Source organism: Molossus molossus, unplaced genomic scaffold (assembly GCF_014108415.1).
Source record: "Molossus molossus isolate mMolMol1 unplaced genomic scaffold, mMolMol1.p scaffold_m16_p_19, whole genome shotgun sequence".
Taxonomy (NCBI): domain Eukaryota; kingdom Metazoa; phylum Chordata; class Mammalia; order Chiroptera; family Molossidae; genus Molossus; species Molossus molossus.
The window spans coordinates 32323252-32345706 of record NW_023425354.1 but is presented as its reverse complement, the minus strand read 5'-3'; the positions used below and the strand labels follow the sequence as shown (position 1 = coordinate 32345706).

Below are 22455 nucleotides of genomic sequence, written 5' to 3'. Positions count from 1 at the left end.
ATTTGTAAAATGTAGAACATAATCCTTACTTCACCCATAATGGCAGAGTGGTGAGGTTCAGAGGAGACATGTGCATGCAACAGCTGAGTCCTGGACAATGTGGAGAGATGAGTCTGATCTGTGGCTATGCCCCATCTCTGCTGGCCTACAACGCCCTGGCTGCCCGCTCTAGAAGACGAAATGCCTATTTCATGAAGAGCGTGTGTACATCCTCCAGGCTACAGAGCTAAGACCTCTCCTTTGGAACCAGCCAGCAGAGATATTGCTATTATGGTCCAAACCCATTTCAGCCCCAATCCTGCTGCTCTGGGCCGTGGAAATATTCCGTGGGAGCGGAGCTCTGGTCCCATTCTTGGAGTGCCATCCTCCAAGAAATTACATTAATCCTCCACAGAGACCAGCAGGCCACCGTGAAGTAGACTGATTGACTGATTGAAATGGCAATTGGTCCCCTGTGATTGGCACCAGCCAGGAAAACCATGTGACCATTTGCCAAAGAGAACTCCTTTGGGAATGAGACCAACCCTGATCCCTATTTCCATGCCCCAGAGTTCACGGAAGACTTGGCCTCTGGAAGTGGGGAGGGGAAAGCAGGTGGGTGAAGGTTGGGGGGCCAGGGAACAGGTGGGGGAGGCCCGGAGAAACTTCAAGGACCTTATCTAAGAGCGTTTTCTTTCTTTTGCTTTGGAGAAAAATGACTTGAAACCCCCCTAGAGAAGAGTGTGGCTAATTGGCATTAAGTGGGGGGTTAAAGAGCGGAAGGAAGAATCTGATTGTTTTTTTTAAATTACTGAGAAAGTGAGAATGTCGCTTTGGGCAGAGAGAAATAATTTTTTTCTAGAGTATGTCTTTCTTTATACCACAGACCCTAGTGGGCCACTGAGACTTGCAAAAAAAGATTTCTTTTAATCCACCTTCCTTTCTGCAAGCCTTGGTAGAAGGGCCTTTAAATCAAACGCAATCAGCAAACTTGTCTCTTGCACTTATTCCCTGCTTCACTCCCTGGAATTTGGCACTTGATGGATTCTGGATCTGACTTAAGGCTTTTTCCAAATCCAAGACTCGGGGAATTTTGTTAACAGTGTAATAAAATAACTTCATAGTGTTACAGGAGGCACATTAAAGAAGTTGTGTGTGTGAGCTGCTCTCTCTCCTTAAAAAAAAAAAAATACAGACAATGTTTCTTTAAAAGTCTCCATCTGCAAATCCCATTAGATGTGCATATAAGGTTTCTGATGATTAATAGTTGCCTGCTCGGGTTTTGGTTGGAGGGGATCGTGTGGGTGCGGGTTAACCCCTCCCTCTCCTCTCTCACATTTCACTTCAGAAATTTGTCACTCTCTCCCCACCGCAGCATTTAAAAGTGTGTCTCAGCAGCCCTGGTCCAGCCCTCTGCAGGCATTTGCTGAGGGCTCCAGGACAAGCACTCCATCAGCCGGTGCGTCTGGGCTGGGACAGTGAAAATGTTCAGTGTCATCGGCGACAAATACACGTACAGGGGACCCCAATAGGCAGGCTGGTGTGTTGGGGGCAGGAAGCCAGGAGTGGAGTCGGACATAAGTGTGCGCGCACATATACGTGTAGCTGGCCGCACGTGTGTGGACTTTAAAAAGAGACTTTAGTTTTGGTTTTCGTTTTGGTTCTGGGGGTGAACTTTCTGCTGAACATTTTTCCCTTCTATTTAATTTTTTTTTGTTTTTTTGCATTTTTAAAAATTTGAATATAAAAAGTGTAAGAATCAAACCTTTGAAAGACTGAGGTGTGCTGCAGACGGCAGATGGATCCCGTGGCCAGCAGCTGCATGAGGAGCCCCCACCCCCCAGCCCCTGTCTGGGGCTGCCTTCGAAATCCCCACTCCGAAGGCAGTGGGGCCTCAGGGCTACCCCACTACCCGCCAACCCCATTCTCCTTCCACCAGAAACCAGACTTCCCGGCGACAGCGACAGCAGCATACCCCGACTTCTCGGCCTCCTGCCTGGCGGCCACCCCACACAGCCTGCCCCAGGAGGAGCGGGTCTTCACTGAGCAGCACCCCGCCTTCCCACAGCCCCCTGACTGGCACTTCCCTGTCTCGGAGGCCCGGCGCAGGCTCAACCCAGGCCCAACTGGGGGCTCCAGGGAGATGGGGGCCAGCAGCCCCGGCCTGGTGGATGCCACGAGAGGCCCCGGAGAGGACTATGAGGTCCTTGGGAGCACTACCAATGAGACAGAGAAGAAGTCATCCAGACGGAAAAAGGAGAGTTCAGGTAGGTGGCTGAAGAGCAGCTGATCATTCTTTTACTATGTGACCTTGGGGAGGTTTCTTGCCTTTTCTGAGCCTAACTACTCCGTGAATTGCAAACAGTATTATCTAACCTATTCAAAGGCAGGAGTTACCTTTGGGGTTTCTTCTACTCAGAGTTCTAAGATTCTCTGGTGATGGGGGCTGTGTGTGCCCCCAGCACTCCTGGGCCCCAAGAAGGATGTGCCAGCAAGAGAATGAAACAGGATCCTCAAAGATTTGGAGGACGTGTGGGCCGGAGCCTCAGTATGGGCTGGCAAGGGCTAGAGAGGCGCTTTCCTGAACCCGGGCTGCCTCTGGGTCATGCTTCTCCCCACTATGCCCTGGCTGGCTCCAAATGGTCCGAGAGCCACAGGGCTTGCTCTCCTCGGGAAGCAGATGAGATGGAAGTTCGGAGGGCTAGAACCAAGGCTGGAATCCTGGGTTGTCAGCAGAGCCAGGGCCCTATGTCTCCAGGAGCCTAGAGGCAGAGAAGCAGAACTGGGGCTGGGGTGGAAGAGGCAAGGAGTGGGGGGGATAGAGTGCTAAGATCTGGAGCAGCAGCCCACAAGGTCTCACCCAGCCTAGCTGGGTGCCCAGGCCAAGGGGGCATGCTAAGGTCTGGGTGACTCCCAGGGAAGGCCCCCCTGGGGGATTATCAGCCTTGGGGAGCGTCCGGGAGGCAGGGCAAGCAGTGGACTTCAGAATGCAGGGAAAGCCCGGCTCGGTGCCGGAGTCCAGAGGCCAGAGGATGGAGCTGGACCTCTTGTTAAGATCCCAGCTCAATTCCACCTCCTCCTTGTGGTAGGAGCCTGTTGTTCCCTCATCTCCCCTGGGGCCCTCTCCGGCTTCTCCCACTGCCTGTTCACCTTTTGTCCAGTTCCCTGGCCCCACCTTGCCCAGAGCAAGGCGGTGCCCCCGCCTCCTGTCCCCACTGCCCACCTTGTCCTCACTGCCCACCTTGTCCTCCTGACAGCCACCCTTGGGGCTTCGCCTGCCTGTCTGAACCCCCAGAGGACCTCCTAGTGGGCTAGCCAGGGGCAGGTAGGAAATGAGAGTGCCAACCAACCAATGACAACATTCCGTGCTTTGCTTTACAAAGCACCTTCAATATAGCACAGATTTCCCGAGCATCTTTTTGCCAAGCTCTGGCCAAGGCCCCAAGGATGCAGAGATGAACAAGGTGGTCTCAACACCACCACCACCACCCCCCCAAACACACACACACACACACACACACGCAGCTCAGACTGAGAGAGAGGAGAGGCCTACAGTGCCTGACAGCAGATGTGCTGCGATCGGGGACGTTCGAGGTGCAGTGCACAACACATGTTAGCGCTTGTGAGTCCCACCAGTTTTCGAGATAAGTCCAGCAGGTCTTACCAGTAGGTTCTGTATGTGTGGAAAAGGAGAGACACACAGTTTAAGAAGATCACTGCTAGAATGGAGTTTAAACAGAGTGATCCATTCATCTCAATTTGCCCAGGACTTTTCTGATTTTAGCACTGAAAATCCAGTGTCCCAAGAAACCCCTGAACCCCAGGCAAACCGGGGCAGTTGGTCACCCTAGAATAAAGCTCAAACCCTGAATTTCAGGCCCTAAATCCCACACCCGTCAGTAGATTTCAAGCACAACCCTTATTTTTAAATATGAGAATTTTGAAACATCCTTGAAGAAGTCCCTCAATGCACTCACAAAGGATGATAATGACCATTGCCTTCTCGACTGCTCAACAGAAGGGCCCTTTAAATTTCCAACCGGTTCAATCCTGAACTACTCTAGCCCTGGCTGGAGATTTGCCGAGAATGGGGCACTTTGTGCTTCTCTTCTCCAAGAGGAGCTCTCAGCGACTTGGCTCTGAGCCTGGTGGAAGAGCTACCCTCTGCGGCGCCGGCCACCATCTCTGCCCACACCTCCCTCAGCTGCATCGAGCCACTTTCCAGGGAACTGAGCGCCAAGGCATTGGGAGGGCATGGGCAAAGCCATGGGCTGGGCTTAGGAAAAATCATTCAGTGTTTCAGCGAGACCCAAATACACATCTTACCTTTTGGCCGGCGGCCCATGGCACCGCATTAGGGAGTGAGCTCGCGTGCCAAGCCGCCGACCACCCCAAGAGGACATGGACACCCTCTGCTGAATTTCCTGTACTCTTCATACGGTCAGCCTCAGGTCAGGGGGTTCTCATCCAGGAGGGGCCCTGGGCTCTCCCTTGAGGTCCCCTCAGGAGCAGCAGCAATGGCAGCAGTCACATGAGGTCTGCAGAGCACAGCAAGCTGCCTTTCATTCATTCTCTGGGGTTCCAGACCCACTCTCCGTTCAGCATGGAAATCTTTATCACCCAGTTAGTTGCTTTAAGTCTTCCTTTGGAATTTAACTGGAGAGGGAGGCAGGAAAGATCAGCTTCGTAAGAGCCTAAAAAAAGGGGAACGTGGTGGGTAAGGCTCACAACCCACTCCACAAATCTGCTCTCAACAGAAAACCCATGAAGGTCCCCTCTCCACCCGACCAAGACAGAGTCACAGGTTGGATTCTTTCTCATTTAAAAGTTTGATACTTTATTCAGCATGGATTTTTTTGCATTAATTTTTATTTTTAAAGACATTTCATTGAAATATTATTTCTCTTGATTTCCTGAGGTTTTCGGCGCCCCTTGTATTTTGCACTCAGTGCGAGCACCTTGCACACCTCACCCTGGCTCCTGCTAAGCCATCTCTGGAACGTTAACCAGCATTGATCAGAAATGTGTTTTCCACGGTGCTTCACAGTCCGGCAGACTGAGTGCAATGTCAGCACTGCAACTTTTGACTGCACGACTTTGGGAAAATTCTTAACTTCTTGGAGCCTCAGTTTCCCCAGCTGTAAAATTAAACTATAACAATAGCACTTTTCATATAGAGTGGCTGTTAAGGTTAAATGCAGTGATTCATGAGATTAACGCTGTGCCTAGTCCATGAGTTCAATAAATAGCAGCCATGAATGGTATTAGGCCCATATTTCCAGAACCAGCCTTCTGCCGAATCTCCCTATTATTCAAGGGGTCAATGGAATTGAATATTTCAAATACACTGTCTCAGAAATTCCTGAGTCTGGAGTTTAAAATATGGGAACCTCTTACAATCATTGTTGGTCCTAAGAATCCAGTTGTCATCAATTAGGAGCTCAGAGATCTGCTGGGGAGGCTGGGGTACTGATCAGGGTGGGGTCGTGGGGTGGGTGGGGTTATGCCTGGTGAATGCTTCCCATGCTGGCTGGCTGAAGAACCTCGGGAACAAAGTTATTGGAAGTCTGTTTCAAAAGGAATGCTCTCTGCTCTCCTCTCTCCTTCCTCTACCAGTCACAACTGTTCCCACTAGAAGTGGGGCTGATTTGCTCAAGTAAATGATCACAAAGCGGGGGTCCCTTGTCCCCGACCCTGAGACCTTTGGTTGGTTCACAACACAAAACTGATTTAGGAGACCAATGTGATGTTATCTTACCCCAACCACTCCCAGCCCTGGGCCCATGGGTGTTAAAGACCCCTGCTGGCAGGGACAGCTGCGAGGCCACTGTTGTTTGCCCCCAATCTGTCACTGCTACCGTGGTTGTCTTTAATTTATGGGGATGAGGGATTTCTCGGTGATTTCCTGACGGGGTTCAAGGGAAGGTCGCGCGTGATCGCCTGGCTGCAGGTGAATGTGATCGCCCACTGGGGAGAGCCCCTGTGCTCGGGCTCAGCACTGCTGGCCGGGCTCTCACGTACTCACGCGACCTTCATGTGGCTGGCTTTGTCCCATCTTCCCTCAGCTCCAACGTGTGTGCCTCCCCAGGGCTCAGCCTTCCCCACTTCTCCCTGCGAGACCTGATCCTGCCTGCCCCTGCCCAACCATGTGAACTCTCGTGTCACCTGAGGTTTAAACCCTCCACAGATTGGCCTCGTTTGCCCTTTCCCCTACCTGTTTCCCCTCTACAGACCACCCTCGCCCCCGCTCACCTTGCCACAAGCCATACCAAACACTCTGCTTTTCCTCCCTGCCAAACACCTTTTCCTTCCCCCAGTCGTCTGCCAATTACTGGCCTACTAATTTTAACATCCAGATTGAAAACCATCCCCTTCAAGAATTCTTTCTTTTTTTAAATTGATGACTCCACTTGTACACAGCATCATTTCAGTGAAAGCTGTAGTTAAGAAGTTTCCCATTGTAGTATCCACTAGAACCTGTGCTGATATTCTAAATACATGACCACATAGGAGCTCTCCTGAGATTCTTATCATGGGACATCTTGTATTTGAAATCTCCTTTTCTTTTGTTTTTATTATGGTCAAAAACACATAATGAAAATTTACCATCATAACCATTTTCATTTTATTTACTTATTTATTTTATTAATCCTCACCCAAGGATATTTTTTCTACTGAATTTTAAAGAGAGGGAGGGAGGGAGGGAAAGGAAGAGAGAGAGAGAGAGAGAAACATTGATGTAAGAGAGACAGATGGATTTGTTGCCTCCTGCACACACACCCGTACTGGAGCTGGGTATCAAACCTGCAACCCAGATACATGCCCTTGACTGGGACTTGAACCCATTACCCTTTGGTCTGTGGGCTGACACTCTAACCACTTAGCCACACCAGCCAGGGCTCATAACCATTTTTAAGTGCATGGTACAGTAGTGTTAACTATGTGCACATTGTTATGCAACAGATCTCTAGAACTTTTTTATTTTGTAAAACTGAAACAATATTCATTGAAAGAGAACTTCCTTTTCCCATGCCCAGGCCTGGCAACCAGCATTCTACTTTCTGTTTCTAAGAGTCTGACTACTTTAGATGCCGCATGTAAGTGGAATCATGCAGTATTTGCCTTTTTGTGGCTGGCTTATTTTACTTAGCATAATGTCCTTGGGGTTCATTTATGTTGTAGCATTATAACAGGATTTCCTTCTTCTTCTTTTTTTTTTTTTATCCTCACCTGATTTGCATTTATCTTCAGGAGAAAGGGAGGAAGAGAGAGAGAGAAACATTAATGTGAGAGAGACACATCAAGTGGTTGCCACCCACACGACCCCAACCAGGGCCGGGGACAAACTGCAACTGAGGTACGTGCCCTTAGCAGGAACCGAACCCAGGACTCTCTGGTCCACAGGCCAATGCTCTAACCGCTGAGCCAAACTGGCCAGAGCGGATTTCTTTCTTTTATTAAGGCTGAATATTTCATTGTATGTATATATCACATCTGTTTATCTGTTGATGGACAGACACTTGAGTCACTTCCACCTCTTGGCTATTATGAATAATTCTGCAATGAACATGGTATACGAATACTTCTTTAAGATCTTTCTTTTGAATTATTTTGGATATTTACCCAGAAGTGGGATTGCTAGCTCATATGGTTTTATTTTTAATTTCTTGAGGAACATTCATACTCTTTTCCATAGCCACTGTACCATCTGACTATTCCATCAACAATACATAAGAGTTTCAATTTCTCTGCATTCTCACCAGCAGGTGTGATTTTCTGGGTTTGTCTGTTTTTGTTGGTGGCCCTGCTAATGGATGTGAGATGATCTCTTATTGTGGTTTTGATTTGCATTTCCCTAATCATTGGTGATGTTGAGCATCTTTTCATATGCTTGTTGGCCATTTGTATACCTTTTCTTGAGAAATGTTTACTCAAGTCCTTTGCCCATTTTTAACTGGATTGTTTGACTTTTGTGGTTGACTTGTAGGAGTTCTTTATATATTCTGGATATTAATCCCTTATTACATACATGGATTGCAAATACTTTCTCCCATTCTGTGGGTTGCCTTTTCGTTCGGTTAATTATTCCCTTTGCTGCATAGAAGTTTCTAGGTTTGATGTAGTCCCATTTGTCTATTTTTGCTTTTGTTGCCTGTGCTTTTGGTGTCATATCCAAGGAATTATTGCCAAATCCAATGTCATAAAGCTTTACCCCCGTGTTTTTTTCTACAGGTTTTATAGTTTTAGGTCTATGTTTTAAGTATTTAATCCATTTTGAGTTAATTTTTGAATATGGCGTAAAGTAAGGGTCCAGCTTCATTCTGTTCCCTGTAGATATCCAGTTTTCCCAGAATCATTTGTTGAAGACTGTCCTTTCTTCATCATGTAGCCTTGGCACCTCTATTGAAGATCATTTGATCATATATGTGAGGGTTTACTTCTGGGCACCTATTCTGTTCCATTGCTCTATATATCTGTATTTCTTCCAGTACCATACATTTTTATTAAGGTAGCTTTGTAATGTGTTTTTAAATCAGGAATTGTGAGGCCTTCATCTTTTCTTTCTCAAGATTTGTTTTGTCTATTCAAGGTCCTTTGAGATTATATATGAATTTTAGGATGAGTCTTTCTCTATTTTTACCAACAAAAATGCCATTGGGGTTTTGATAAAGATTGCATTGAATCTATAGGTCAGTTTGGGTTCTGTGGACATTTTAACAATATTACGTCTTCCAATTTAAAAACATAGGATATCCTTCCATTTATTTGTCTTCTTTAATTGCTTTCAGCAATGATTTGTAGTTTTAAGTATACAAGTTTTTTTTGCCTTCTTAGTAAAGTTTATTACTAAGTATTTTATTATATTTGATGCTATTGTAAATGTAAGTTGTTTTCTTAATTTTCTTTTCAGATTGTTCATTGCTAGTATATATAAATGGAACTGATTTTTGTGTTGGTTTAGTATCCTGCAACTTAGTTGAATTGGTTTATTAGTTTTAAGAGTTTTTTGTGTGAAATCTTTAGGGTTTTTCACATAAAAGTTATGTCACCTGCAAACAGAGATTATTTACTTCTTCCTTTCCTATTCTGATGCCTTTTATTTATTTTTTCTTGCCTAACTGCTCTGGCTAGGACTTCCAATATTATGTTAAATAGACATGGTGATAGTGGGCATCCTTGTCTTGTTCCTGATCTTAGAGATTCAGCTGTCAGGTTTTTTTTTATCCTCACTCGAGGGCACTTTTTTCATATTTTGTTCAGATAGAGTGGGAGAGAGTCAATGTGAAAGAGACACATCAAGTGGTTGCCACCTGCACGACCCAGCCAGGGCCAGGGACAAACTGCAATCGAGGTACGTGCCCTTAGCGGGAACCAATCCCGGGTCTCTCTGGACCACAGGCCGATGCTCTTAACTGCTGAGCCAAACCGGCCTGGGCTCAGCTTTCAGTTTTCACCATTGAGTATGATGTTAGCCATAAAGTTTTCATATAAGGCCTTTATTAAGTTGATATAATTACCTTCTATTTCTAGTTTGTTAAGTGTCCAAGATTTCTTTCTTAAATTTTTTTTTCCCTTACTGATTTTAGAGAGAGAGGAAGTGAGAAGGAGAGAGAAATAGAAACATAGATGAGAGAGAACATTGATTGGCCGCCTCCTGCATGCCCCCACTGGGGATCAGGCCCACAACCTGGGCATGTGTCCTAACCAGGAATCGAACTGGTGACCTCTTGGTGCATGGATTGATGCTCAACCACTGAGCCACACTGGCCAGACCAAGAATTCTTTCTTAACCTTCCTCCCCACATACACAGAGCAAGCCTTGCTTATCCTCCATTTTAGCATCAAACCACAGTTGGCCTTGCATCCAGAGTTATAGATGCATATGAGCAACTTTCTCCCTCACACTGAAGTGTCTGGAGGGCCAGAATGATATCTGATTCATCATGCAGTCTCCCTGGAATCTACTGAAACATTTGCGCACGGGAGGAGCTCATTCAATGTCTGGTCAATAGTCTCTGTTGCAGCCTGACATTCATTCATTCATTTTCTCACCTTCTCTCTGAGCTTGGCTCCACCACCTGGCCTGAGGGTTTCCACCATATGTGATGTGCTTCTGTAAAATGCATCAGAAGTTTTACAGTCTCACTCATGAAAAAGTGCGCAAAGAGCCAGACTGCAATCATAAAACCAGCCCAGGGTCAGGGCGAGTGCTGGGGTCAGAAAGACACATAAACAGCCACATGTAGACAGCGCCAACTCCGCAGGAATCCTCCACGGGGTACTTGGGTCAGCTCCCAAGTACCAGGCTGACCATGGGAAGCAAGTGGAGCTGCTGTGGCCAAGCAATAAAGTGGACCCACCGTAGCAGAGCAGTTTGGGGGGGAGGGGGTTGCCACAGCTGGGCAGCTAGAGGGTCCAGATAATCTAGGGGAAAGGGCACCTGTTTCTAATTTACAGAAAGCTTCCCTACGGGCTAGCATCAGCCTTGCCAAGCACCCCTCGTGGCTTTGCTCCGTCTCATCTTCGGTAAGCACTGACTGTGGGGAATTAAGGGGTGTCTTAGTCCGCTCAGGCTGTGATAAAAAAAAATACCACAGACTGGGTGGCTTCGATGACAGACATTTATTTTCTCACAGTTCTGAAAGCTAGAAGTTAAAGGTCAAGATGTCGGCAGGTTTGATTTCTCCTGAGGCTTCTCACCTTGGCTTGCAAATGGCCACCTTTTTGCCGTATCCTCACATGATCTTTCCTCTGTACGTGGACATCCTGGTGTCTATGTTTCCTAATCAACAAGTTCTTATAAAGACACCGGTCAGATTGGATTAGGCCTCATTGTAACTGAATCACCTCTCTAAAGGCCCTATCTCTAAATACAGTCACATTCTGAGGTCCGGGGGTAGGACTTCAACATATGAATTGGGGAGGAGGGACACAATTCAGCCATAAATAGGGGGCACAGGGACAAGGACAGAGTTCTAAGCAGTGGCACAAATGTTCTAGTTAAAATCCTCTTAGTTAAAGCAGCATCTCAGAGGTGGGCAGGACCTCACAGTTTTCTTAGCCCAGCGTTCCATTGCCACTAGGGCTTTTCCACTCGGATCAGATTCCTGCATTCTTTTTGTTGTTGTTAATCCTCACCTGAGGATATCTTTCCATTGATTTTTAGAGAAAGTGGAAGGGAAGGGAGGGAGGGGAAGGGGGAGAGAAACATCCATGTCAGAGAGACACATCGATTGGTTTCCTCCTGCATGACCTCGACAGGGGACAGGGATTGAACCTGCAGTCCAGGTATGTGCCCTTGACCTAAAACGAACCTGAGACGCTTCAGTCCAAGGGCCGATGCTCTAACCACTGAGCCAAACCAGCCAAGGCAATTCCTGACGTCTTATCTCACACCACAAGGAGAGATTTTAAAAAGTAGAGACAGCCCTGGCCAGGTGGCTTAGTTGGTTGGAATGTTGTCACATACACCAAAAAACGAGGTGGGTTTAACTCCTGGTCAGGGTACATACCCAGGTTGCAGGGTTCGATCCCCAGACGGACATTTAAGGGAGGCAACCGATCGATTTTTCTCTCTCATATTGATGTTTCTCTCTCTCTTTCCCTCCATCTCTCTCAAATCAATAAATGTGTCCTCAGGCGGGGATTTTTTTAAAAGTAGAGTTTTAGGAATGTGTCTCTAAAGAAGTGGGCTGTTTGACAGAGGAAGAAGGAAAGGAGGTGAAAACAAAATTAATGGACTTCAGTGAGTGTCACTTGGGTCACTAGAGTGATGCTGAGTCCCACACTGGCTGCAGCATTAACGGGGTACACCTGGTTCAAGGCCTGGACCCACTATGATCCAGCTGTGTGAACTCAGGCAAGTCCTAACCCTCACTGAGTCCCAGTCTCCTCCTCTGAAAAATGAGGACAATGGTATCTCACAGCGTTGCTGTGGGACTAGATGAGATTATTGATATAAAGACCACAGCCAGCACTTGGTAACCCCTCAACCCATTTTCCCCAAACCTACAAACGAGCACCCTTCTCTTTTCAAAGTCTTCCCTGATCCTGGCTGCATCCCAGGTTGTCCATACTCAAAATCTGCCTAGGCAGTGACCCAAGCTTGGACGGAGCCTTTGCGACCTGCCACCAGCTGGGCCTACCTGTGTCTTGCTGGCCCAGGGTCATGGCAGTGTGAACAGGTGTGGTTTCAAGGGTGCACAGCGGCTCTAGCCCCTCTCATCCCAACTCCAACCCTGGAACCCCCAGCGAGGAAGAAGTCTTAGGCTCCAGAGTGGCCAGCTTGGGAGGAGAGACAGGAACTCCACATTCCGTCTTTCTGGGCACCCCCTGACTCTGCTTAGAGCTCCTGCTGCGCCTCCCTGACAGGCCCAAAGCAGGACCCCAGGCCTTGGCCATTGTCTGAACTCAGAGACATCAGCATAAATCCTGTGCCTGGGCCTGCTCAGGCCCCACCCAGATACATTCTGGAAGTTCTGGAGAAAGTCAATTGCCACTGAGGCAGCAGGATTCTGACCAGCTTCTAAGATTAAGGGTCCAAAGAGCCATGAAATTTCCGATGAGGGGCCACCTCAGCCCTGCCAGGCTGGGGGCTCAGGAGTCTAACCCCACTTACCTATTTCTGTGGCTTAATAAATCAGGGTACCTGGACCCAGGGAAGTGCGGATGATCCCAGAAGCAGAGCAACCCTTTCTTTCTAGGGAGAAGGACCCCTGCAGATCCCCAAGCCAGCCCCTTTCCCCAGGCCCTGTCTACTCACTGGATCAGGCTTCCCTGGCCTCTGGCCAGCATTCCTCCCCCACCCACCCACCCTAGCCTTTTATATTTCATGTTTTTCCCTATTTTCCTTAAACACAGTGGTGGAGGAACAGTGTGAGCAGTGGGGCCTGGGGCCTGAAGCCCACACTTCCTTTGGTGACAGCTAAGGACGACATCTGGAACTTATAAACACCAACAAAGCCCAGTGCTGCCCATGCCTCCCCCCAGCCCATCTTGGAGGCTTGCTGCTGCTCCCACTTCTCACTTCCACCGCCTTCCTTCCTCCTCACTCCTCTGCTCGCCTCTTCCTGGGCCCCACACCCCATCTCATCACCCCACCCATCTCACTCTCCCTCACCATCGTCCACCCTCACTGCCCACCCCACCTGGAACTCTCAGCAGATACTGTAGCACCAGGCATTTTCATTCCAGAAGAATCTGCTTCTCTCCCAGAAAACATACCCTGAATTCCCCAGCCCTACTACTGGGCTCTTCAAAGAGGCTGGGAGCACTACCCACGTCTCTTCAGACACATATGGGAGAGGGAAAGGACCCCAACATTAAGTTCGGCGGGGCCCAGGGAAAAAGCAGGCCAGCTCCAGGAAGCCAGGGAGGTCCTAGAAGTCAACACTCTATTGGACTTGGGGTGACTCCATCCAGGTCTCGTCCATTTTTATATTTTTCTTTATTGATTTTAGAGAGAGAGGAAGGGAGAAGGAGGGCGAGATAGAAACATCGATGAGAGAGAACATCAATCGGCGCCTCCTGCACACACCCCTCCCCCACTAGGGATCGAGCCAACAACCTGGGCATGTGCTCTGACCAGGAATCGAACCAACAACCTCTTGGTGCATGGGACAATGCTCGATACACTGAGCCACACCAGCCGGGCAAGGTCTTATCCATCTTGATGGGCTTTGACTCCTCCTTCTGGAGTTCAAAGTATCAAAACTAACAAGGATGTCAAAGGTGTGCTCTGTGAAGAAAGCCAGACATCATTTTCAGAGGGTTTGTCAAGGTCTCACCTACTGACGTCATGCCCCAAATATCCCCCTCCCTGAGGAGTCCCAGGGAGACAGATCTGGACCCAGACACAGACACTGTCCCTGGAGTGAGTGCAGCCTCCATGCTCATCGTCCTCCCCAGGGCAGCCTGACATCGTGGCTATAGCCCTGGACTGGTCTCAGGGACTTTTGGCCAACCATTTAGTCTCTGGTTCTTAATTTCCTTGTCGCTTCAATGGATCATGTGTACCTTACCCACCTCACAAAATAATTAAGATGGTACAACAGAAAGCAGCCTAATATGTGGAAATAGCTTCCCATCAAGAAAATCTGGGTTCTGGGTCCAATTCTGCCACTAACTTACTATGTGTCTTTAAGCAAGTCTCTTACCTACTGTAAAATAAAAAAAGCAACATTAGATCATCACCAAGTCCCCTTCCAGCTCTACTATTTTATGATTCTGTAGTATATATGAAAGCCCAAAAGAACTTTATCTCTGGAGGAAAGAAATACATTGTTAACTGCAAAGTGTTATTTGAATACATGGCCTATGGCTTTCTATCTAGTCTCGGGTAGAAATTTATGTCAAATGGCTGTGACAGTTGGGGAGTAGAGATACAGAACTCCAAAAGGGCACGGTCCTCCCCAAGTCTGTCTGAACTTCCTTGTAGCTCTGATAAAGCTGTCTGCTGACTTTAGGAAGGTCTGCCAAAAGTGACAGCTATTTATGAAATAACTTCGTTTGGGTGGTGTTAAAGCTCATGGTGGAAACCGCAATCACACACACATCCTGTTTGCATTTCTCTGGGCACTGCCGACTGTTCCATCATGGCCCTGCTCACTCAAAGGGCTGGGCAGGGGCTGGGGCAGCCAGCTGAGCACCAGCCTCCTCCCTCTGCAGTCCTAGAGAGAGAAGCAGGACCAAGAGGACCGATGTGTGATTCTGATCAATGCCAGTTACTGAGTCTGGAATCATGGCCCCTGGAAGGCTGACACAATAGTGGCCAGTAGTGGCCAGAGACACAGATCCAGGCAGAGACATAGAGAAATAGTAGAAAAGGGGGAAATAGCCCTGGCCGGTTTGGCTCAGCGGTTAGAGCGTCGGCCTGTGGTTTAGAGAGACCCGGGTTCGGTTCCCGCTAAGGGCATGTACCTCGGTTGCGGTTTGTCCCCGGCCCTGGTTGGGTCGTGCGGGTGGCAACCACTCGATTTGTCCCTTTCATGTTGATGTTTCTCTTTCTCTCCCTCCCACTCTATCTGAACAAAATATGAAAAAATATTCTTGGATGAGGATTGAAAACAAAAAAGAAAAGAAAAGGGGGAAATAGTTAAAAGGTCAGACATTGAAAAGGAACCCCTTTCACACAGCTCTGGAGGATGGTACATCGAGGAGCATCGTCTCCAACATCATGTCCAGTAGAACCTCTTCTGATGGTTCTTTCAGAGTCTCAGCAGTGTGCCAGGCACTGTGCCAGGTGTGAGACACACCTTGCCCATCTTATTTGACCTTCTAAGTAGCCTTCTGATCACAGTGGATGTAGCTATTCACGTTTTGCAAGTGAGGAAACAGAAGCTTAGAGAACTAAAGAGACTGGCCACAGTCAGAGAGCTCCTTCCTGGAGCCAAAGAAGGCGCAGGCCCTCCAAGGGGTCCTCAGACACCTACCTCTGCAAACACAGCTCCCCTGCACTCAGCTTGGGATGATGAGCTTTATGTGTCAGAGGGAGAGAGAAATAGCTCTGATCTTTGGGCTGAGGAACTTGGGAAGTCTGGGGTTGGGGACTGGGGGTGGACCTGGGACAGAACACACAGCACAAACCCAGATCCGACTAAAGGGAGGAAGTAGAGGCCAAGATAAGAATATGTAAAACTGGAAGGGGCCTCAGGTTCAAGGCCAGAGATTCTCAGAAGAGGAAGTAGGGAGAGGAGAAGAGGATGCCAGGCTGTTATTGGGAAAGGACACTGACACCAGCTCCCTAAGGGAAAGAAGACCCAGCCCAACTCCATACTTCTACACATGGAGAAATTGAGGCCAGAGAGGGAAGGAGGCTCCCAACAACAGTGTACTCTGATCAAACCGTCCTGGGGGTAGTGTGCACACGAACTGTGCATGTGCCCTGGCTGTTTTGGCTCAGCAGTTAGAGTGTTGGCCTGCGGTCCAGAGAGACTCTGGTTCAGTTCCCGCTAAGGGCATGTACCTCGGTTGCAGTTTGTCCCCGGCCCTGGTTGGGTCGTGCAGGTGGCAACCACTCAATGTGTCCCTTTCACATCGATATTTCTCTCTCTCTCTCTCTCTTCCTCTCTCTCTCCCACTCTATCTGAACAAAAAAATGGAAAAATGTCCTCAGGTGAGGATTAAAAAAAAAAAAAATGGCATGAAAGTGCTCATAACTTTTCTTTTTCTTTTTTCCTATCTTGTTGAAAATGTTGGGGAACAAAGAGAACCATAACTTCCACTTCACTTTTCGTAGTTAGCTTCCCACACTTCTGGCCCTTTGTTATTTCTACCAGTGACGACAGTTCTTCCCCCTCTGGGAAGCTGATGGGGGACAAGTGTCCTCCCGGTGCCAGTATCCCACCCCCTCAAGTAGGGGCTGCCCAAGGTTCACAGAGTGGCTCAGACACTCAGTTCCCTACTCAGGCTTCTTTGTGCTATTTTCTCTTCTTTCTATCCTGAGGCCCCAGCACCTAAGTCGGGACAATAGAGATGGGAGAGGAGAGTGAATAGGGGGTGGCCTGGCTTGGCTGGCAGTGGTCAGCTGCCCACTTAACCAGTCTAAGTCCAACTCAAGGGAGTCCTTTTCCTACCTCCCCTCGTCTCTCAGGAGGATTATGTATAGGACTGTGTGGGTAGGTTAGGGGGTTGTTTTCCAGGATCCCGTGGGGCACTGTGTATACATTAGCATGCCTGGGAGAAGGGGTAAGTGGGTGTGGGCATCAACCCTGGATGAGCCCCTGGGAGCCCCGGAGGTAGAGACAAGCAGAGCTGCATGGTACAGCTCTAGCCCCAGCCAGTGAGTCACAAGATGGAGAACCTGAGGCCCGGATTGATGGCCTCAGCTCTAACCAGGTGGGTCTGGGTTTGAATCTCAGTTCTGAAAGGTGCTCAGAACACTGGGCAAGGTCCCCTGGGCCTCTCTCTGAGGCTGCTTCCTCCTCTGTATACTGAGAAGGATTTGGCAAATATTTAACAAATACCTCCTATGTGCCAGGTACAGTAGCAAATGAGAAAAAACAGTTACATCCCTGGGGAGCGAGAGAGAGCTATTAATCAAATTATCACAAATCCATATGACAATGCTAAAGGGGATAATAACAGGATCTACTCCTAAGGGTGATGTGTGGGGAGGATTAAAGCAGCAGCTGCACCTAAGCACATGGAAGCCTTCAGGAAACGCCAACTGTTATTACCCCAGCCCCTCAGATGGCATCTCGTGGAGTTGAAAAATTGGAAGTATACTTTATATTTTTCCAGCGCTTTAAAGTTTTAAACGCATTTTCCACACATTAACTCGTCCAGTCTTCCCAATAACCCTGGCAGGTAGGTGCGTTATTTCCCCCAATTTCTTGATGAGATGATGGAAGCCCAGTGAGGTTAAGTGACTTCCTCAGCGGCTCCAGCAAGGAGATCCAGGGTTTTACACCCCCTCGGTTGTTAAAGGGCAGGGCTGGAAAACCGCGAGCCCTGGGACAGGAGGGGGCGGGAAATGAGCGGGCTTTCCCGGCCTCTCCGAGGGCAGGCGGGCCGGGATGTGCTCCGGGCCGCCCCTCCGCTGCGCGACCGCCGCCCTCCCCGGCCTGCAGCGGCCAAGGCCGAGGACTCCTGGGGGACCCGGCCGGGGCTGCGCGTCCTTCCCCTCCAGCCCACGCTCCGGCTTCCGGAGGGTCTGGCCGGCCTTCCCCGGCCCGGAGCCAGAGGCCGCCAGGCTGGCGTCCCGGGCGGAGAACATGCCCCCTGCCTGCTCCCCCGCGCGCCCCGCAGGCAGCCCTCCCGTGTCGGGCGCCACGACCCCCAGCACTGGGCCTCGGGAGCCTCGGGGGGCGGCCCCTCCTCCGCCCTCTTGGGTTCCCGGGACGCCGGCAGCGCCCACTCGTCTTCCCGCCCCGGGCGCCGGGTGAGGGGTGGCGGCTCCCAAATCGCTTTAGCCGGCGCCTCCCCGCGCGCGGAGCCGCCACTCCGGCCCTTCTCCCCGGCTCCTGGCCGCGTGACGCCCGGGCCGGGGGCGAGGAACCTGAAACACAAGGGGACTGCATGGAAAGCAGGAGAAGGAAGGGCCGAAAAGGGAACTGGCACACGGGGTTGACCAGGGGTCTCTAGGCCCGCGCCCCAGCCGTCCACGTGGCTGCTTGGCCCGGAGTGTCCGCGGCCTCCCTGTCTCACCCGCCACCCTTGGTAGTTTGCACTCAGCCTCTGAGAACAGATCCTCTCTCCCACAACACACGCAACCAGGTGGGGATGGAGCCGTGAAGGGGCAGGGGTTGGGGTGCAGCTTTCCGTAAAGCACCTGGCTGCGAGGCCCTGCAGGGGGTGGAAGACTTCCCTGCCTTTTAGAGCCTCAGGAAGAGTGAGCGGTTCCTGTCGCCCTGCGCCAGACGCCGGCTCCCATTGTTAGCTCCCTGTGCGAGCGTGTGGGTCTCCTTCCCGTGCGTCTCTCCACCCACCACCAGCACTAAATGTTACCCTGCTCGAAAACAGTATACAGCCCCGTTCTTTCGTATAGTACTTTAAAGTTTGTAAACCCTTCCTACATATATTTCATTCGAACAATATGTGAGTCAAACTGCCTGGGTTTTGTTTTGTTTTTTAATTCCTGCCTGGGCCATTCACTGGCTGATTGCACGTGGCTGAATTTGGGATGACTGGCTTATCCTCTCTGTGCTTAGTTTTCTGGTTGGTTATTGTGAGGATTAAGTGACTGATACCTGTACTGTGCTTGGTCCCTGCACCCTGTTAGCAGTTATGATTGAGCCCCTGCTGTGGCTAACTGGAAGTCTCCTTCATGGATGAACCTTCCAGACCCCTCCTGGTGTCAAAGAGGGAAAGAAGCTTAAAGCAGCACTTCTTGACTTACATATGCACACAGCTCCCCTACAGATCTTGCTAAAATGCAGATTCTGATTTTGTAGGGGTGGAGGTAGGGGTCTGAGATCCTGCAAGTCTGATCAGCTGCCTGCTGGTGCTGCCACCAGAAAACACCCTTTTAGCAAAGCCTTGGAGTAGTGGTTTGTAAACTTGACTGTGAGTCAGAATCACCTGGAGGGCTTGTTAAAACAGACCACTGGGCTCCACTCCCAGAGTCTCTCATTCAGTAGGTCTGGGGTGAGTGAGGCCCCAAACGTGCATTTCTAACAGTTGATGTTGCTGAGGACAGACAACCTCCATTTTAAAGCATCTTGCCCACTACTAATGTCAAGCTGGGGGATGAGCTGGGTGGTAGAGGTCACTGGACAGCCAAAAGCAGCTTCTTGTGCTTTGGGAATAAAAAAGTGGGGGTGGGGAGGCTGGCATCTGAGGCTGGGAGCCAAAAACTTCCCAATTCTCTGGGGGTTAAGACACTAGAAGAAAAGATAAGGGGCCAGTGTGGGTTCTTTCTCAGCACCCTTTAAAAAGAAGAGAAACAGGAAAAAGCTGCCTCGCTGCTTGAGGACAAAAGAAGGAGAACTGGTGCCCCGAGGCTCACGTCTTCCTATTTGGGAACCTCTCTCCCCAGACAACCAGGAGAACCGAGGAAAACTGGAGGGCAGCAGCAAAGCCCGCAAGGAGAGGACAGCATTCACCAAGGAGCAGCTGCGGGAGCTCGAGGCGGAGTTTGCTCACCATAACTACCTGACCCGGCTCCGGAGATACGAGATCGCTGTAAACCTGGATCTCTCCGAGAGGCAGGTAGGAACCCCAGGGTTCCTCTCCTCTTCTTTGGCTCTCTCATCCCCCTCCCTTCCCACCACCCCTCTCTGAATCTTCTCCTTTATCTTCTCCCTCTGCCCAGTCCAGTGGACCTCTACTGTGGCTGTACCTGAGAATCACCCAGGGAGATTCTAATAACACTGACGGGATTGCTTTTATGGGACTGGGATGGAGTTCTGGCATCAGAGTTTTTTAAAGATTACCAAACTTGAGTGTGCATTGAAATCATCTAGGTGCTTGTTTCAAATGTAGTTGTTGGAGCTCCAGAGAGACACTGTGCAGTAATAATGAGTGGGCCTGGGATTTGCATTTCTAATAAGTTCTCCAGGTGATTCCGGTATGTGGCTGGTTCCTGGGCACACACTGAGAATAACTTCCTAGCCCTTTGTTTTGGGCTTTCCCTTAGAGCATTCCACCCACACCCATGCTCTGACGTAGAGTAAAATATAATAATAATAATAATAATGATCATAACAATAGTATTTGATAGCACTCTGCCAGAGTACTGGATTTAGAATCAGAAGACTTAGATTCAAATCCTGCCTCTACCACTTCCTAGCCCTGTGACCCCTGACACATGTCTCCCACCTTCTCTGGGTCTCCATCTGTAAAACAGGTCATAACCCCACTCTTCAGGTAATGCTGAAGCTCAGATGAGAAATGTGCAGACCAGAGCTATCTACGCTGGACAGTGCTTTATAAACATGCCTAAAGATGAGGCTAGTATTCCTTTGCTCCCTGACCCTTGGGTAACAGAAGCCAGAGGGAGGGGTTGGTGGCCGTGTGAAAGGGGGTGGGGCCAATGAAGAGCGACTTGTAGAACCTGTTCCTGTGTCTGCCAAGGGCTTTTTTTTTTTTTTTTTTTTTAATCTGGAGACACAAGGCCTCTGGGCAGATTGGTCTGTTCCTGGAGCCTTTGAAGAAGTGAGAAGGGCTAGCAGTGTTTAGAGCTGGAGTCCCTGGAGCTACACCCTGGCTAGCTTGAGCATCAGCTAGGGAGGTGCTTGTAGTGACCCGGCTCCTTTGCTTCCTTTGTCAGGTCAAAGTGTGGTTCCAGAACCGAAGGATGAAGTGGAAGCGTGTGAAGGGTGGTCAGCCCATCTCCCCTCATGGGCAGGACCCTGAGGATGGGGACTCTGCAGCCTCTCCAAGTTCAGAGTGAGAGTCTCCATGGAGAAGAAAGGACTGAGGACTGAGCCCCTACCCAACCACCCCCACCCCAATCCCACTCTCACCTCTGCCATCTACCCCAGGGCAGCCTCTCCACATCTTGCAGTGATTCTTGGATATGAAGCTGCCCAGCATTCCTGGGAGCCTTGAAGTTTTCCAGAAAGTTCTGTCTAGCATTGCTCTGTCTTAGCAACCCCTTCCCCAGGCCCTTTGCTTCCCACAATGCTTGTGGAATAATACAGCGGCCAGATCGAACCTGAGTGAATCCGGGGAACAACTCCAGGGACACTGCTTCTCAGGGTCTCGTGGCTGCTACCCACCCCTCCTCCTACCATCCTCCTGCTACATGGGCCAGGCCTCCTCCAAGTCTGAATACCACCTGGCCTGCTGGGAGAGGAGCCTTGGGACCAGCTGGTGACTCGTGAAGACTAATGCTTCACAAGAAAGGAAATGACAGACACACACACACACCCTGAGGCCACCTTTCCTTTCTGGGCTCTATATCTGAGGCTTTGGGGGCCCGAAATTGTCCCAAAACCCCAGGGAAAATCAGTGTGGGGAGGGCTGAAGATAGAAACTCAGCTGCTATAAATCATAAACCATCCTGCTCCAAATTTATTGGCTCCTAGGTGGGCAAGTTTATTAGCACAGCCCGGAAGAAGACAGTGTAGGTCTCTGTGGTCCTGTACAGGCCCCTTCACACTGGCTTCGCTTGGTGGGGAGAGGTGAGAGGAGAATGGACCCAGAACACCACCTGTTTTTTTCAAAATTAATGCAGGAATACAGCTGTTGAGCAGCATCCAGAGCGATGGAGCAGGTATTCCTTTTAAAGCGACAATTTCTGGGTTGAAAAACTATCCAGATGCTCACATTAGTGAGTTGAGGGCTGGAAAGTATCCCCTGTGTTCTAGCACTGCTGGGTGAGGGCCTAGAAATGTTGAACCCTGGACAGCAAGGTTCTCCAACTGCAGTGTCCTGTGCTTTCAAAAGACTGGCTGCAAATGGGGACAAAAAAAAACCAGTCCCTCTTTCTCCACAGGATGCATTTGAGCCCCTCTGATGTGTTCCACAAATGCTGTTATTATGGGAGGAGCTGCTAAGTTTATGTGTGTGGACTGCCCGTCCCCTGGGGTGACACTCCAGGACTGATGGTCAAACAGGCTGGGGCAACTGAAGCCTTGGAGAGAGACGCCCTGCCTGTCCCAGGGTTCCATCTCCCCATACCAGCTGCTGTCGCAGAGGGAGGTCAGCAAGAGTTTGGATCTCTTGTATGTATATTTAATCATTCACTTGTAAAAAGAACCCCACCTCCCCATCCCAAAAGGACGACTGTTGTGGAAAATGATTGCCAAATGAGATGGCTGGTTAGAGCATGCGTAATTTTTTTCTAAATCATACTTCATATATTTTCTTAAGATTACATCAAGTTAACTGTGCAAGGTCAATTCACTTAGTAAGAAAACTCTTGGAAAAATAAAATCAATAAAAAAGCCAAGCTCCCAAGACTTTCTGCTTGCAGAGCTAAGAATCACAGCTGTGTGTGCAAACCTCTGGTGCTCGTGTGATGATGGGCCAAAGTCTAGAAGCAACAGAAAGGGGAAGAAGTCATCTAGAACAAGGTAGCCCCCTTTAGGT

At 49.4% G+C, this 22455-nt stretch overlaps 1 protein-coding gene across 2 annotated transcripts; it reads left to right on the top strand.

Annotated features, from left to right (window-relative positions):
* The first annotated feature begins 1386 nt into the window (after positions 1-1386).
* MEOX1 (mesenchyme homeobox 1) lies at positions 1387-21227 on the top strand. Of its 2 annotated transcripts, XM_036269243.1 has the most exons (3): positions 1387-2246; positions 19457-19629; positions 20690-21227. In XM_036269243.1, exons 1-3 carry the CDS (start codon positions 1778-1780, stop codon positions 20810-20812), a joined length of 765 nt encoding a protein of 254 aa, XP_036125136.1. In that variant the 5' UTR covers positions 1387-1777; the 3' UTR covers positions 20813-21227. The 2 variants fall into 2 exon arrangements, with proteins under 2 accessions (XP_036125136.1, XP_036125137.1); XM_036269244.1 differs by lacking the exon at positions 19457-19629 and having other exon boundaries at positions 1721-2246; positions 20690-20775.
* The last annotated feature ends 1228 nt before the right edge of the window (positions 21228-22455 follow it).

Excerpts from the sequence above, each read along its gene's own strand:
- MEOX1 (XM_036269243.1), top strand. The coding sequence starts at position 1,778 with ATGGATCCCGTGGCCAGCAGCTGCATGAGGAGCCCCCACCCCCCAGCC. Across the intron at positions 2,247-19,456 it reads ACGGAAAAAGGAGAGTTCAG|ACAACCAGGAGAACCGAGGA; the intron begins GTAGGTGGCTGA and ends CTCTCTCCCCAG. Across the intron at positions 19,630-20,689 it reads TGGATCTCTCCGAGAGGCAG|GTCAAAGTGTGGTTCCAGAA; the intron begins GTAGGAACCCCA and ends TTCCTTTGTCAG.